A 13370-nucleotide genomic window follows, 5' to 3' on the forward strand; every position below is an offset into this window, starting at 1 on the left:
ACAAAATGGAATCTATCATAGCTGGAATTTGAGGACATGAAGATTCAACAGGAATGTATTAATGTTCATTGAACATGTTTGAGTTTTTTTTTTTTTTACAAAGATTGAAGGAAACGATTATGAAACGGAGTCTGAAGGATGATTTTCTGACAACAACAACAACATTTGAATCCAACTTAATCTCATGGAGATTTGGATCAGGATGGTGTTGAAATGGAAGAGGGAAACAAGTTGGACGAGAATGACGAAAAAGAGCAGGAGAGAAGGATTTACTGACTACAAATGACGCTACAGCTTAACATTTTTCCAGTGTTCCAGAAGGCCACAACCGTCATCCGCGGCTAATTCAGGAAGGAGAGTGTTCAAACATTTCTGACAGGAAGCCGTCAGTGACCTTTAAGATGGGAATGCTTGGCTGGTACTGCGTCCTCGCTGTCTTTTTTCATCAGATCTGGAGGTGCGGAGCAGAGACACATCCTTTGGCTCAGGTGAGTATGAAATGCCAGTCTGTCAGCTTGTGTCTGGTCTTTGTGGTGCAATGTGGTATGAACAACACGCTCTGCTGCAATCAGCCCTTCTATCGGTTTAAGTTAAAGTCACCTTCACTGACACTGAATGTCAGCATCTAGAAAACAAGCTTATATTCACTTCCAGTTACAGTTTATAACACTGACAACTAAAGCCTTTTCACAATGCCACATCAGACACTCTTTTTGTTTAAACACATCCTATAAATGTGTGTGATGTGAAAATCATCATACACTGTTTAAATCAAAGCTAAATTCAACAGAATGTCTCAACAAATCCTCAGCCAAACAGTTTGGTTAATCATTTAACATACTGCGTTCCAGAAAATGTATACAATGACGGGAGACTTTTTCAAAAGAGGAAGCTCTTCAAAGTGAAATTCATGCAGTATACCTTTCACGACTACTAGACCTGGCCTCACTGAGCTGGAAACCCCTAGTTAAACTAAATATAAAGAGTTTCTTTGCATTATTCATCAATGGCTGACCCAGGTCTACGTATGAATGGGAATAGGAGAGCATCAATCAGCTTCCCATTAGGATATTAAAAGAGTGCAGCAGGTTAAATCAAATTCTCCTCTCCTGTCTGAATAGCAAATGATAAACTGACAAATCACAGGAATTGTGCATTAATATATGTATGGCTTAAGCTTTCATGTGACTACAACAAGCAACCATCTACCATTTGTGTGTTTTAGACGAAATCACTCTCTGGTTGTCCTGTATATGTACCTTGACAACGTATGCAGAGGACCAACACAGACACCGAGCATGGAAGAGGAGAAGGGGGTTGAAAGCAGGCAAGTCGTTAAATATCAAAACATGACACGTGTGAAAATCTCATGAAGGTGAATAGAATTTTATTTTATTTGCTATATAATGGTATCAGGCACTACATCACCCTAGACAGAAATGTCATTTACAGTCTACCACCATTAAATAATTCACATCCAACACTCATATTCACTAGTGGTTAGTTGATGTGTGAGTGGTTTCTAGATGGGCTGATGAGAAGCAAAAATGAGTGTAGTTATTATCCACGCTAATTCAGCTGATACTGACGGAATAGACCAATGAAAGATGAGACAGGTCTGGTAATGTAGAGCTGAACCAGAAATGGCCAAAAATGGCCACCGCACAGAAGTTGAACCCTACTAATTAGATTATACATTTTACATTGCTTTTACTGTAAAACCACTGTCAGGGCACATTTTTTCACTCTTGCCCACTAGTGGCACAAATTTAATAATAGCAATTCTGTAGCAATTCTGTCCCTCTATTTTTAATGATTCCCACACTTTTGTTTTCTGGTGTGTATTGAGCATCACAGCCTCATGAGGCCGCTAGCCTCACAAATACTTGGTCTGGTTTTCTCTCACAGTGCATCTCAAATCATAACAAAATTAATAATTAAGTCCTAGTACCATGATGGTTTTGTATGCACACAAAGTATACCAAACAAGTATACCAATAGTATTAAGATGGCAAATGTTTTCACAGAAAATAAATAGTTTACCAAGCAAAGTTGTGATGGAAATTGCAGGTGTTTTAAGAGTACTTGCATATAGCACATGCAATAGAAGTGCCCTAATCTGATCTTTTCTGCTTGTAATGACACAGTAAAATAAACACCTCGACAGACACAAAATTAATAAAGTTAATTATACTCTGTTGTTTTTTAAGCATTACCAAGTCTAGTTTCCCAGACATGAATTAAGACAAGAGATTTAATTTGGGCCTCGGTTTAATCCATGTCCGTGAAACTGTCCTATTGTATTTCATAGTTTTGAAATGTGAAACATTGAACATAAATCATTGTGTAAGACAAACACAACATATAATTTACTCTGGTGTTGTAATAATATTGAGTTGTTGTAAATAGTGGCTTTAAATGACTCTGATTGTACTTCAATCTGCATTTATGTGGTTCCAACATTACTGCATCCTATCTACAGTGCATAAACAAAAAGTGGCCGATAGCGAGACTGTTCAGTTCTATGTTTACTTCTGTGCCACTGTAAGGCCTCTTTAAGGTGCTTCCATTCAGAACTTGCCGAGGGGTGGCAGCGCCCCCGCCTTCACCAGCACAGCTGAGAGCAGGTCTGCAGGTCCAGAGGGATGGGGCACAGCAGTGGCTGAGGGATCTCCATGCTTGTCAGAGTTGATAGGTGTGGGAACCTTCCCTCTGTTCAGTGTGGACTTGCCAGCCCCACTGCCCACTCCTCCACTGGTTTTGCTGTTCTCCGCTGTGGGGATGACTGTGCCCAGGTGGGGGTTGCCCACCACAGGAGTCCCAGTGTTGTCCATGCTGGTCTGACAGCAGCACAGCAGCCTGAAGAAAGCCGCCCTCATCTCCCTGCTGGACAGAGTGTATATCAGAGGGTTGAGGGCAGAATTAAGCACAGCCAGGGCTATAAACCAGTCCACCTGGTAGAGCACAGGGCACTTATCTGGGCTGCAACCAACATCCAGCAGCAGCAGGAGGAAGAGGGGGGTCCAGCACATGACAAACACTCCAAGAACAATAACCACTGTCCGCAATAGAGCCAGTGAGCGCTCTGAAGGCCGGCTGCTCACCCTGCGGCCGCTAGAGGTCACCAGGCGGTAGATCCTGATGTAGAGGATGATAATGGCCACCAACAGGGCGCTGAACACACTGATGCAGAAGGCCACATAACTCTTAGCGTAGAGCGGCAGCACTGTGGAGCAGGAGGCCATATTGTCCAGGCAGTTCCAGCCCAGGCTGGGCAGGGCACTGAGCAGCACTGACACAAGCCAGCAGGCTGCCAGCAGTCCTAGAAGTCTCCCCCGACCTGCTGTCTCACACGGACGCAAACGCACCATAGTCATGTGCCTCTCGATCCCAATGGCCAGGAGGCTGAACGTGGATGCACTGAGGGCCACAAACATGCTCCCTTCTCTGGCCAGCCACTGCACTGGTGTCAGGAAGAAGGTGTTCTTTCCTGAGGTAAAGATGTTGACCACGTAGGCCACACCAGCCAGCAGGTCTGACAGCGCCAGGTTTCCAATGAGGAAGTACATACGGCTGTGGAAGCGCTTGTTCCTGCAGAGAGCGAGCAGGACCGTAACGTTCTCCAGAACAATCAGCACGCAGATGAAGAGCAGCACGGCCATCTTACAGGCCCCGTTGCTGCGAGGCCGTTCCCACTTCCCTGAGTGGTTGTAGTGGTTGACGATGACAGGGTTCATCCCTTCCTCCAGTGTGTTCCACATACTGCCTGCCCCTTCTGGCCTTCCTCGGTCACACAGCAGAGGGCGCCACAGCACTGGACAGCAGAAGGTGGCGAGGCTGCTCAGCCAGACAGGGTCACAACTGGCATCTTAGAGCCTCCTGAAGGACCTGCCAGTCAAATGCAGAGGAGCTCAAACTTATTTAGAGCCTCCTGAAGGACCTGCCAATCAAATGCAGAGGAGCGCAAACATATTTTGAAAAGTTATATTCAACACTTCAAAGTCACAAAAGGACTGTAAATTCGACAACATTTTGGATAATTGATGTAAGAAAAAGGAGAAAATGGAAGCAAGTGGTAATATCAAAAATATCAAATTGGAGGTAATAATATATTTAAGTCGTCAAAATTCAAGATGTATACTTTATTTATCTGCACTTGTGTAATTTATCTTCATTCTTTTGATTTATTACAACTGTTGATGAGAAAGGAGACCAATGTATATGCATTTTGGACTATGTATTGTTTATGAAAATATAAATATAATATAAAAAGTGCATTACTGAGATTAAAAATCTCTTACAGCAGTGTCCTGGTGAAGATAGCAAATGACATATAGCTTAGCCTACATAACAGATTTATAAAGAAATCGATCAAAAAAAGGAGAACCTATAGAGTAGGACATTGTAAAGTAGTTATTGTCCCGTTAATACTGAACAGCTGTGGCAGTTACAGCTGTTCATAAATCATTTGCCATAAATGTTATAATTACTGAATACATTTCTCGTCAGATTACCATGAAAAGTAAATACACGTCGATATAAAAATTATCCACAATAATCCTGAAATGATAGCGTGCATGTAATCCTGAGGTTGGATGAGCAGGTTAATTTCCAAATCAAACTCAATCAGGTGTATCCCACATGAATAAATATTGTAAGAAATGTTTACTTAGACTTATAGGCTATTCTCATTTATCAAAATAAAATTGTTGGCCACGTTTAAACACTATTCTAGTTGAAACAAGATACATACTCATGAAGATCTGATCAACTTTCCTGTTTTGGAAGAAGTTGCTCAAAGTTAAATGGAGTGATCATTTGAAAACTAATATAGACATGCGGTATTAAATACAGTAAATCAAGTATCTGCCACAGCAGTCTATTCTTCTTCACTACACTGCAGTACAGTAACTTATCGTACCTGTTGGAGTTTCTGGTCTCATCTACATCCCTGGTGTGGCGAGATTTGCAGCAACTTGGAAGGTATGATTCTCTCATGCGTAACGACGCGCTCGTGCAAAATACGTGAGTGCCAAAAAATTGATGATCTTCGACGTGAAGTCAAAGTCCATACTTTGTCCTCGCCCGTATAAACGTTTCCAATCGCGGAAGTATTTGCCTCAAAACATCCACTTAGTGTTGCGTCCTGAACTTCATCGGTGTGGCGTCGACTCCACACTGGGACTCCCTCCAGCTCGGACCGAGCCGCTCTCCCCCCTCCCAGCCGGGACTAATGGGGCGGGATCTTCCCTTACATGTACCTCTCCTGTCGTATTACCATTCATTATGAGTCAGAGCGGTCAGAGCCACGCGTATCCTTGTGCCAGATGCTTGTTGTGGCCCACAGATGTGTCACTTTGTGATTATAACGCTGCTTTGCATTTTCAAACTAGCAGCAAGTTTGATTGATATTTTTAAGTGTAGTTTAAAGAGTTTTGTTATTTTTGAGAGCAGCTGACTGTTTCAGACAAGAACACCTCATTTGTTTCAACGTGACATAAAATTGCTGCACTTACATGTACCAACAGACAGTGTTTGGCCCCAAGGCTTCAATGAAGTTGATTAATTCATCTCAGTCATTTTGTTAGAGGACAGAAAGCTAAATACATATTCTCTCATCATTGTTATCTAAAAAGGAGACCACAGGTTTTTTTTAAAGACCACAAACTTACATGTTCATTTTCCTTTCTAGGAATTCACTCCCTCCAATGTCAGGCCATGAAGTTGCAACTCGTTTTATATCTTTGATTTAATGACTCATTATTCAACCATTCCATTTTATTGCTCACATGAGGTACAATTCCAATGAAATGTAATCCCATCATCTTCTTTAATTTGTGCATTCATGCACTCATGTTCAAATAAAAGATGACTGGGTCCCTTTGGTCCTTTCGGGGTGTGAGATAGGTCAGACCTCTTCCATTGAAGCCAACTGAAATGGATGGGAAGGGAAGGAAAGAGTCATACTTTCCTTTTATGCACTTTCTTAGTGTTATTCTGAAGAAATAGGTAGGTCAGGTCATCAGATCAGAGGCAGTCCGGGATACCACGCATGTGATGAGCAAAGAGTTGGCACACTTTCATACCGTATCCCTGTGGATACCAATCAGGCTTTTCCTGCTCCAACTTCCTGCTGTTGTGTGACTTGAGGAAACAACTGACAGGTAAGAGCACTGAAACACCAGTTGGATGTGAATGGCATGGCACATGCTGAGGACTGTGTCTGACCCGCTAACACCTCCTCTTCAACTCTGCTAATCCAACAGCCCCCCTGCTCCTCTCTATGCTGGCTCTGCATTGTGTTTAAAAACAGAATGCACATTCCCATCAAGCCATTAGCCATTATTCCAACCACTGGATGGTGCAATGGAAGGAAACAAAGGCGTATGAGGCTGTTACTTCTTATTGTTTATGCTATGGACTGCAGTTTTCCCACATTATGGTCACTGACTTTGGGTATCATGATTTCACATTCAGCTTGGGAGTGAGAAAGAGAGAGAGACAGATGATGGGAGAGAGGTCAAAAGACATCGGACCAGGAGGGAAGCAAAAGCAGCTACAGAAAGGCTGAGAGAAAGTTTCAGAGAATAGGAAAAAGAGCAGAGGAAAAATGAGGCTTGAATTGAGAGGGGCAGTTGTAGGTGCCCAGATGGGTGTCCCTACATCCGTAGGTTCCTTTGCTATCTGTATTTTTTGTATTCTGCTCTACTTCATCTAAATTTAGCACAAAAAAGTAAGGACATTTGTGTTTGGTTGATTATTTCTCTTTGGTAACAATGCTTTTTGGCATTACATCTTATACCGTTGGAAAGCCTGTTTAGTTCCCTTTCAAATGGTGCCCCATTTGTAAGGAACAAGCATTTGTAGGATGAGCAGCAGTATGTGGGTTGTGCCCATGAAAAATTTGCCAAATCTTCTCTGCCAATGCCAAACAGCTTATTTTGCCATTGCATCGTTTGGTGTTTGGTGGATTGGATGATTCTGCCTATGGCAGTTGGATCGTAGGGTCAGAGTGTGGAGAAGACACAGAGAATGCTATGTTGATTGCTGCACGAATAGAGTAACACCTTTTGGTGGAGGCAGCGTGATGGTGTGGGGCGCCATCTCCCTCCCTGGAAAAACAAGGCTTGTCATCATTGGAGGCAATCTCAATGCAGAGAGATATAGAGATGACATTCTGCAACCAGTGGCTATCCCATATCTCCACAGTCTGGGACCAAACTCTATCCTCCAAGATGACAACGCTCGCCCCCACAGGGCGGGGTTTATCAGAGACTACCTCCAGAATGTGGGAGTGGAGAGGATGGAATGGCCTGCCAGCAGTCCTGACCCCAACCCCATTGAACACTTGTCGGATCAGCTTGGGCGTGCTGTTCGTGCCAGAGTGACCAACACAACCACATTGGCTGACTTGCAACAAATGCTGGTTGAAGAATGGGATGCCATCCCACAGCAGTGTGTGACCAGGCTTGTGACCAGCATGAGGAGGAGGTGCTAGGCTGTTGTGGTTGTGTATGGTTCTTCCACACGCTACTGAGGCTCCTGTTTGTGAAATTAATAAATTGTTAAATTCCCAACATGTCTTGTTTCTTCAAACTTCAATCATCCAATCCACCAAACACCAAACAAGTCAATGGCAGAATAAGCTGTTTGGCATTGGCAGAGAAGATTTGGCAAATTTTTCATGGGTGCAACCCACTTACTCATCCCACAAATTCATGTTCCTTACAAATGGGGCACCATTTGAAAGGGAACTAAACAAGCTTTCCAACGGTATAAGATTTATTGCAAAAAAGCATTGTTAACACAGAGAAATAATCTACCAAACACAAATTTACTTACTTTTTGTGCTAAGTTTATTTGGCAGCATATTTACTAGTTTTTTTTGCAGATTTTACACAACCATAGATTTTACATATAAAGCATATGATCAATTTCAAAATAATATGAAAGGATACTCTGGCAGTCTAAGGGTTCAAATGCAGAAAAATATAACATAGAAATTGACATACCCAGCCCCCTGTCTCCTGTTTTTATTACCTTGTTATTTCTTTTGTAAAGCACTTTAAGCTGCATTTTATGTTATGAAAGGTGCTATATAAATAAAGTGTATTATTATTATTATTATTTTATTAAAATGTTATAATATAATATAACATAATATAAATGTAATTGTCAACATGGCTTTATAAAGAACAAAGAACTGATATAGACTACTTGGACATAAAAGACAAAAATGTCCATGCAGATATTGGATGCTTGCCTTGATTCAGCCCAGTGGTGCTCGTTAGAAAGGTGATGCCAAGGCAAAGTGACCATCCATATCTGATAGCATGGTTGGAAAGTGTCTCTAAAATAGCAAAGAATAAACTGAGGCTACAACGGGGGCGACTGTGTTTTCTTTTCTTCTTTTCTCGTTGCTGATGTCTGTTTTGTTATTTTTAAACTGTCCATCTGTTCTGTTTTTTTTTGTTTTCAAATTCTTTGTTTTTGCTGGATCTAATGTGCTAAAATAGCATAGAACAGGCCAGAAATTGAGACTGTGATGGATGACGGTGCTAGCTAACAGAGACCGACAGTGTAACAAATGTTGATAAAAAGAAGGCAAGATGGAGAGAGACAAGAAAGAGCAGGAGCCTAAGGAGCGACAGAGCTGACAGTTTTCCCTTTCTCTCTCTCTCTCTCTCTCTCGGTACCACTGGTATCGCTGATTGTGAGAGGTTGCAGGCAGAATGGCCCTCTTGCACATGTCAGCCCAGGCATTGCAGATTAATGAATGACCCCCAGAGCTGTTGACTTTACCTTGAGCAGAAAGAGATGTACAGACACCCTGACAAGCCATTTATAACCATATGAAAACTTGGTTCCTTGGCTCTGTGTTGTTGCAAGCTGGATGCAGACTTCCTGGATGTTTGGTGCTGTGGTGGAAAAAGGAAATGTAGCTACAGGTCACCAGATCATAAAAAAAATGGCCTCGTTGCCAAGTCCTGTAAAAGTTTGTTGTTTCTGAATCTTTGTGTGTGTGGCCGCTGTGTGTACATGTGCAGATGCATTGTGAGTCAGGGCATACTGACGTAGGCTCGGTAGTGAGTTAGATGTTCGGGAATGTAAAGTGTAGTGGGAACGAAGGAGAAGCTGCAGGGAAAGAAAGGCCTCTCGGGCTGTCACCCCACTCCCCTCCACTCCTGCAGTTTACCCACACCCAAACGTTTCTATGGGAATTATACAAGAATAAGCTCCAACAGCATTTCAATATGACATAGATGTGCAGTGTGTAGATGTTGTGGAGGTTCACACCTCTTGGCAAGTTGTGAACAGCAAAACAGTTTTTGCACACAGAGAATTCATAGTATATCACTGTGGCATTATTGGCAATGATGGCAGAAACATTAAAAATGTAGGTTGATATTACCAAACAAGTCTACACTTATTTTTTTGCTTTCTGTTCAGAAAGAGATGATATTTCAGTCCTGCACAAACATGGCATGTGTTTTCAGTAGATGACACAGATAACATACCGCTTTTTATCTATATCACTTGATGATCTGAGCGCTATCTGCAATTTTTGCAGATTGTATTTCAGAAATGATTAAAAGTGCTTGAATGGCTCAAAAATGTAATCAGTTGAATAAGGACAAAACACAGATATAGGTTTTGGGTTACAGGCCAAAAGAGAATGTAATGTCATGTTAATTTAAATGTAGAGGCACACATTCTGAACCTTTAAAGTGTCCCTTTACTACTTAAAGAACACTGTCACAGCATTTCATAACAGCTGTGGAAAAACTGAATTTACCACTTCAGGGCATCACCCCAGACAACACAGTTTGTGTTCCTAACAGATCACTGTGCTCTGCTGACTCTCTCACACCAACTGTTCCTTCTGGGACGGTGATGGTGCATTTAGTTCCAACTCTGCATGCAACAGTAGATTTGACAATGTGCACTCGCTTACAACTTTTAAAATAAAACTTAAAACTCATCTTTTCAAACTTGTTTTACCTAGAAATGTTTACTGAACTTTTACCTCACCACAGTAATAATTGTCATTTATTTTCTGTTACTGTTATTGTTAAATAGTTTGGTTACACTTTACTTGGAGGGATCTACATAAGAGTGACATGACACTGTCATGAACGTGTCATAAACATTATAAACAAGTCATAAATGTTTATGACATAACGCTTCTGTCATTAAGTCTCATTTGGTTTTTTGTCACGACAAGTTAGGGTTAGGGTTAGAGTTGGGGTTAGGGTTTATGTGTCATGACAGTGTCATGTGTCATGACAGTGTCATGTGTCATCATGTGTCGAGGACCATCACATATCTTCCTGCATGGAGCATAGGGTCGTGAGTGGAGGCCGTGAGTAGAGCTCTGAGGGCTGATAATGTATCTGGAGCAATGCTGCTGCTGGTGGGTTATCAGTGGAGGTCTGAGGTCTTTAAGGGCACAAGGTGACTGCTTGTCTGAGAAACAGCCTTGCGGGTTCTTTTAGATAACCTTTTTTATCTGCATCCAGCTCAAAATAGCAACATCAAAGGGTGCACAGATGGAAGGATGAATGGATGGAAGACACATGGATGTACAACGTATTTTCATGGTAAGTTGGTCATTTTGTTAAATGTTCTGTGCAGAAAATTTATGATACTATTTTTTTCTCATTCTCTTTTTTTTTTTTTTTTTTTACAGATAGAAGGCAAATAGATTAGATTTCATCCTGGTTGTAATCAGTTGTCAGAATAGAGGCAAAGAGGGAAATTATCAGCAAGGTAGGGGAAGAAGTTGATATCTTTATTCTGTATCTTTCAACCAAGGTTTAGCATCCCTCTTAGCCTCAACACACAATGGAAATTATTGGAAATCAGAGACAGAAGGGTCGGATCACTCACGTTGCTGCATTTATGTTGAGAAGTTGCATGGCTGGTGAATTAAAAATACCACAATTGAGAACTTGCAGTAAAACACAGTGAAAAGCTCTGGATCTCCAAATGACATTAATTGCTTATAACCACGGTGCCATATCTGAACGCTTCATCATGGCTCCTTCATCTTTAAAATTTCAGATTGTCTGTTCTCACTGGAACTTCCAAAGTCAACATCTTTATGGCATTATTTATTTTCTTTACAATGGGGGGCCTTAGACACGAAATAGACTTCAAGCCTTTGCTTTGCCAAAATATGTTAAAAATAACTTTGACCTCAGTCGTGTAAACAATCATGCCTGACTTTCTCAGAACTGCTTCTCTGATGTCTGGGAACACTTGTGTAAGATTCCTCTAAGTGTGTGTGTGTGTGTGTGTGTGTGTGTGTGTGTGTGTGTGTGTGTGTGTGTGTGTGTGTGTGTGTGTGTGTGTAAGACAAATTAATTTATGCAGAAAATAAGTTGCCTGTGTGCATGATGCATGTCTTTGCCCATTTACCTATTTGTGTATGTGTTATGGTCTCTCCGTCACACCATAACCATGGCTTTACATTCATTAAACACAAACATGAAGGGGTTTGAAGGCCACACAGTGCAGAAAACATGCATTCTTTACGTGCAGGAAAAATGCATCATATTTCTGGAAGTGTGTGTCTGTTAGCTGACTGTGGTTTGTCTGTCTGCTGTTTTAAAAGAAAAGGGTCAGAGGGTCATTTCCCTTGAGCTGAGGACTAATGGCCACGCTGTCCAGTGTGTGGTGCTCCACACATGTTCTACTGAACCCCAATCATACACCATCTACCACCCCCAACACCTACCTCACCACTAATCTCTCACAGCCCCAAGACCCCCCTTGCCCCTGGCCCACACCCTCCGCTCTCCAAAAAAATGCAGCCAGAGCCTGAGAAAGAAGTAACCCAGTGACAGAAACAGACCAGACTCCGTCTCCAAATACCATCAGTACAGATTTAGAATCAAAAGACAAGCTCAAGTATTTTTTTCTCCCTTAGTGTGTATGGTACCCAAAGTCCTTAAGACAATGGGCAAAAAGCTTCAGTCCATAACACAATAAATTATCCCAAAAAGTCATGAGTCCATTGTAAACATACAGTACAGATCATCAATTACAAAAACACAAAAAACAAAAAATAAAAACTCCACAATTTTCTTTCTCAATGGGGGAATGTGGGCTGCGTGATTCATCTTTTACTATTACTTCAAACATTTTTGACAAACTTGATCAGCAAATTGCTATTTTTTGAGCAAATCAATTTCTATAGAAGTCCTGTGTCATTCTTTTGTGCCACATTTAATACCCTGAGAAGAAGATTTGCATAGCACTTCTGTGTGGCCAGAAGTCCTATAAATCCTCCAGTCTCCCCCTCATTTTTATTTATTTTTTAACAAAATATTTACAACTAGGGAGTAAAAATAATAAAAAATCAATAAGCTTTGTGCTCCTGGTAGGGTCTCCCAAGGCAAAGTGGTCTCAGGTGAGGGGCCAGACAAAGAATGGTTCAAAAACCCTATGGAAAAACAAGGTAGAGATGGAGTGACCCTGCCCGGAGGAAGCCCGGGGCCCCCGTCTGGAGCCAGGCCCAGGCGGCGGGCTCGTCGGGCGAGCGCCTGGTGGCGGGTTTGCCACGGAGCCCGGCCGGGCACAGCCCGAACAAGCTACGTGGCTCCCATCTCTCCAGCCCATGGGCCCACCACCTGTGGGAGGAACCGCTGGGGTCGGGTGCGCTGCCACATGGGTGGCAGTGAAGGTCAGGGGCCTCGACGGACCAGACCCGGGCAGCAGACGCTGGCTCTGGGGACGTGGAACGTCACCTCTCTGTGGGGGAAGGAGCCGGAACTGGTGCGGGAGGTGGAGCGCTACCGGTTAGATCTGGTGGGGCTTACCTCTACCTCTCGGTTCTGGAACCATACTCCTGGATAGGGGTTGGACTCTTTTCTTCTCCGGAGTTGCCCAGGGTGTGAGGCGCCGGGCGAGTGTGGGGATACTCACAAGCCCCCGGCTGAGCGCCGCTACGTTGGAGTTTACCTAGGTGGACAAGAGGGTCGCCTCCCTACGCCTGCGGGTTGTGGGGGGGAAAACTCTGACTGTTGTTTGTACATATGCACCAAACAGGAGTTCGGAGTATTCGGCCTTCTTGGAGACCTTGAGTGGAGTCCTGCATGGGGCGCCAGTGGGGGACTCCATTGTTCTGCTGGGGGACTTCAACGCACACGTGGGCAATGATGGAGACACCTGGAGAGGCATGATTGGGAGGAACGGCCTCCCTGATCTAAACCAGAGTGGTTGTTTGTTGTTGGACTTCTGTGCTAGTCATGGATTGTCTATAACGAACACCATGTTCGAACATAGGGATGCTCATAAGTGTACCTGGTACCAGAGCACCCTAGGCCAAAGGTCAATGATCGATTTCATAATCGTTTCATCTGATC

The 13370-nt window shown here is 42.8% G+C and overlaps 1 protein-coding gene across 2 annotated transcripts; it reads right to left on the reverse strand.

Moving 5' to 3' along the window:
• Positions 1–1370: 1370 nt before the first annotated feature.
• On the reverse strand, positions 1371–5204 carry s1pr3a (sphingosine-1-phosphate receptor 3a). Of its 2 annotated transcripts, none has more exons than XM_028587804.1 (2): positions 4922–5204; positions 1371–3888 (listed from the first exon to the last, which is right to left on the reverse strand). In XM_028587804.1, exon 2 carries the CDS (start codon positions 3759–3761, stop codon positions 2571–2573), a length of 1191 nt encoding a protein of 396 aa, XP_028443605.1. In that variant the 5' UTR covers positions 3762–3888; positions 4922–5204; the 3' UTR covers positions 1371–2570. The 2 variants fall into 2 exon arrangements, with proteins under 2 accessions (XP_028443605.1, XP_028443604.1); XM_028587803.1 differs by having other exon boundaries at positions 1371–3940.
• Positions 5205–13370: the final 8166 nt, after the last annotated feature.

The sequence above is a fragment of the Perca flavescens genome, chromosome 9 (genome assembly GCF_004354835.1).
Source record: "Perca flavescens isolate YP-PL-M2 chromosome 9, PFLA_1.0, whole genome shotgun sequence".
Taxonomy (NCBI): domain Eukaryota; kingdom Metazoa; phylum Chordata; class Actinopteri; order Perciformes; family Percidae; genus Perca; species Perca flavescens.

Excerpts from the sequence above, each read along its gene's own strand:
- s1pr3a (XM_028587804.1), bottom strand. The coding sequence starts at position 3,761 with ATGTGGAACACACTGGAGGAAGGGATGAACCCTGTCATCGTCAACCAC.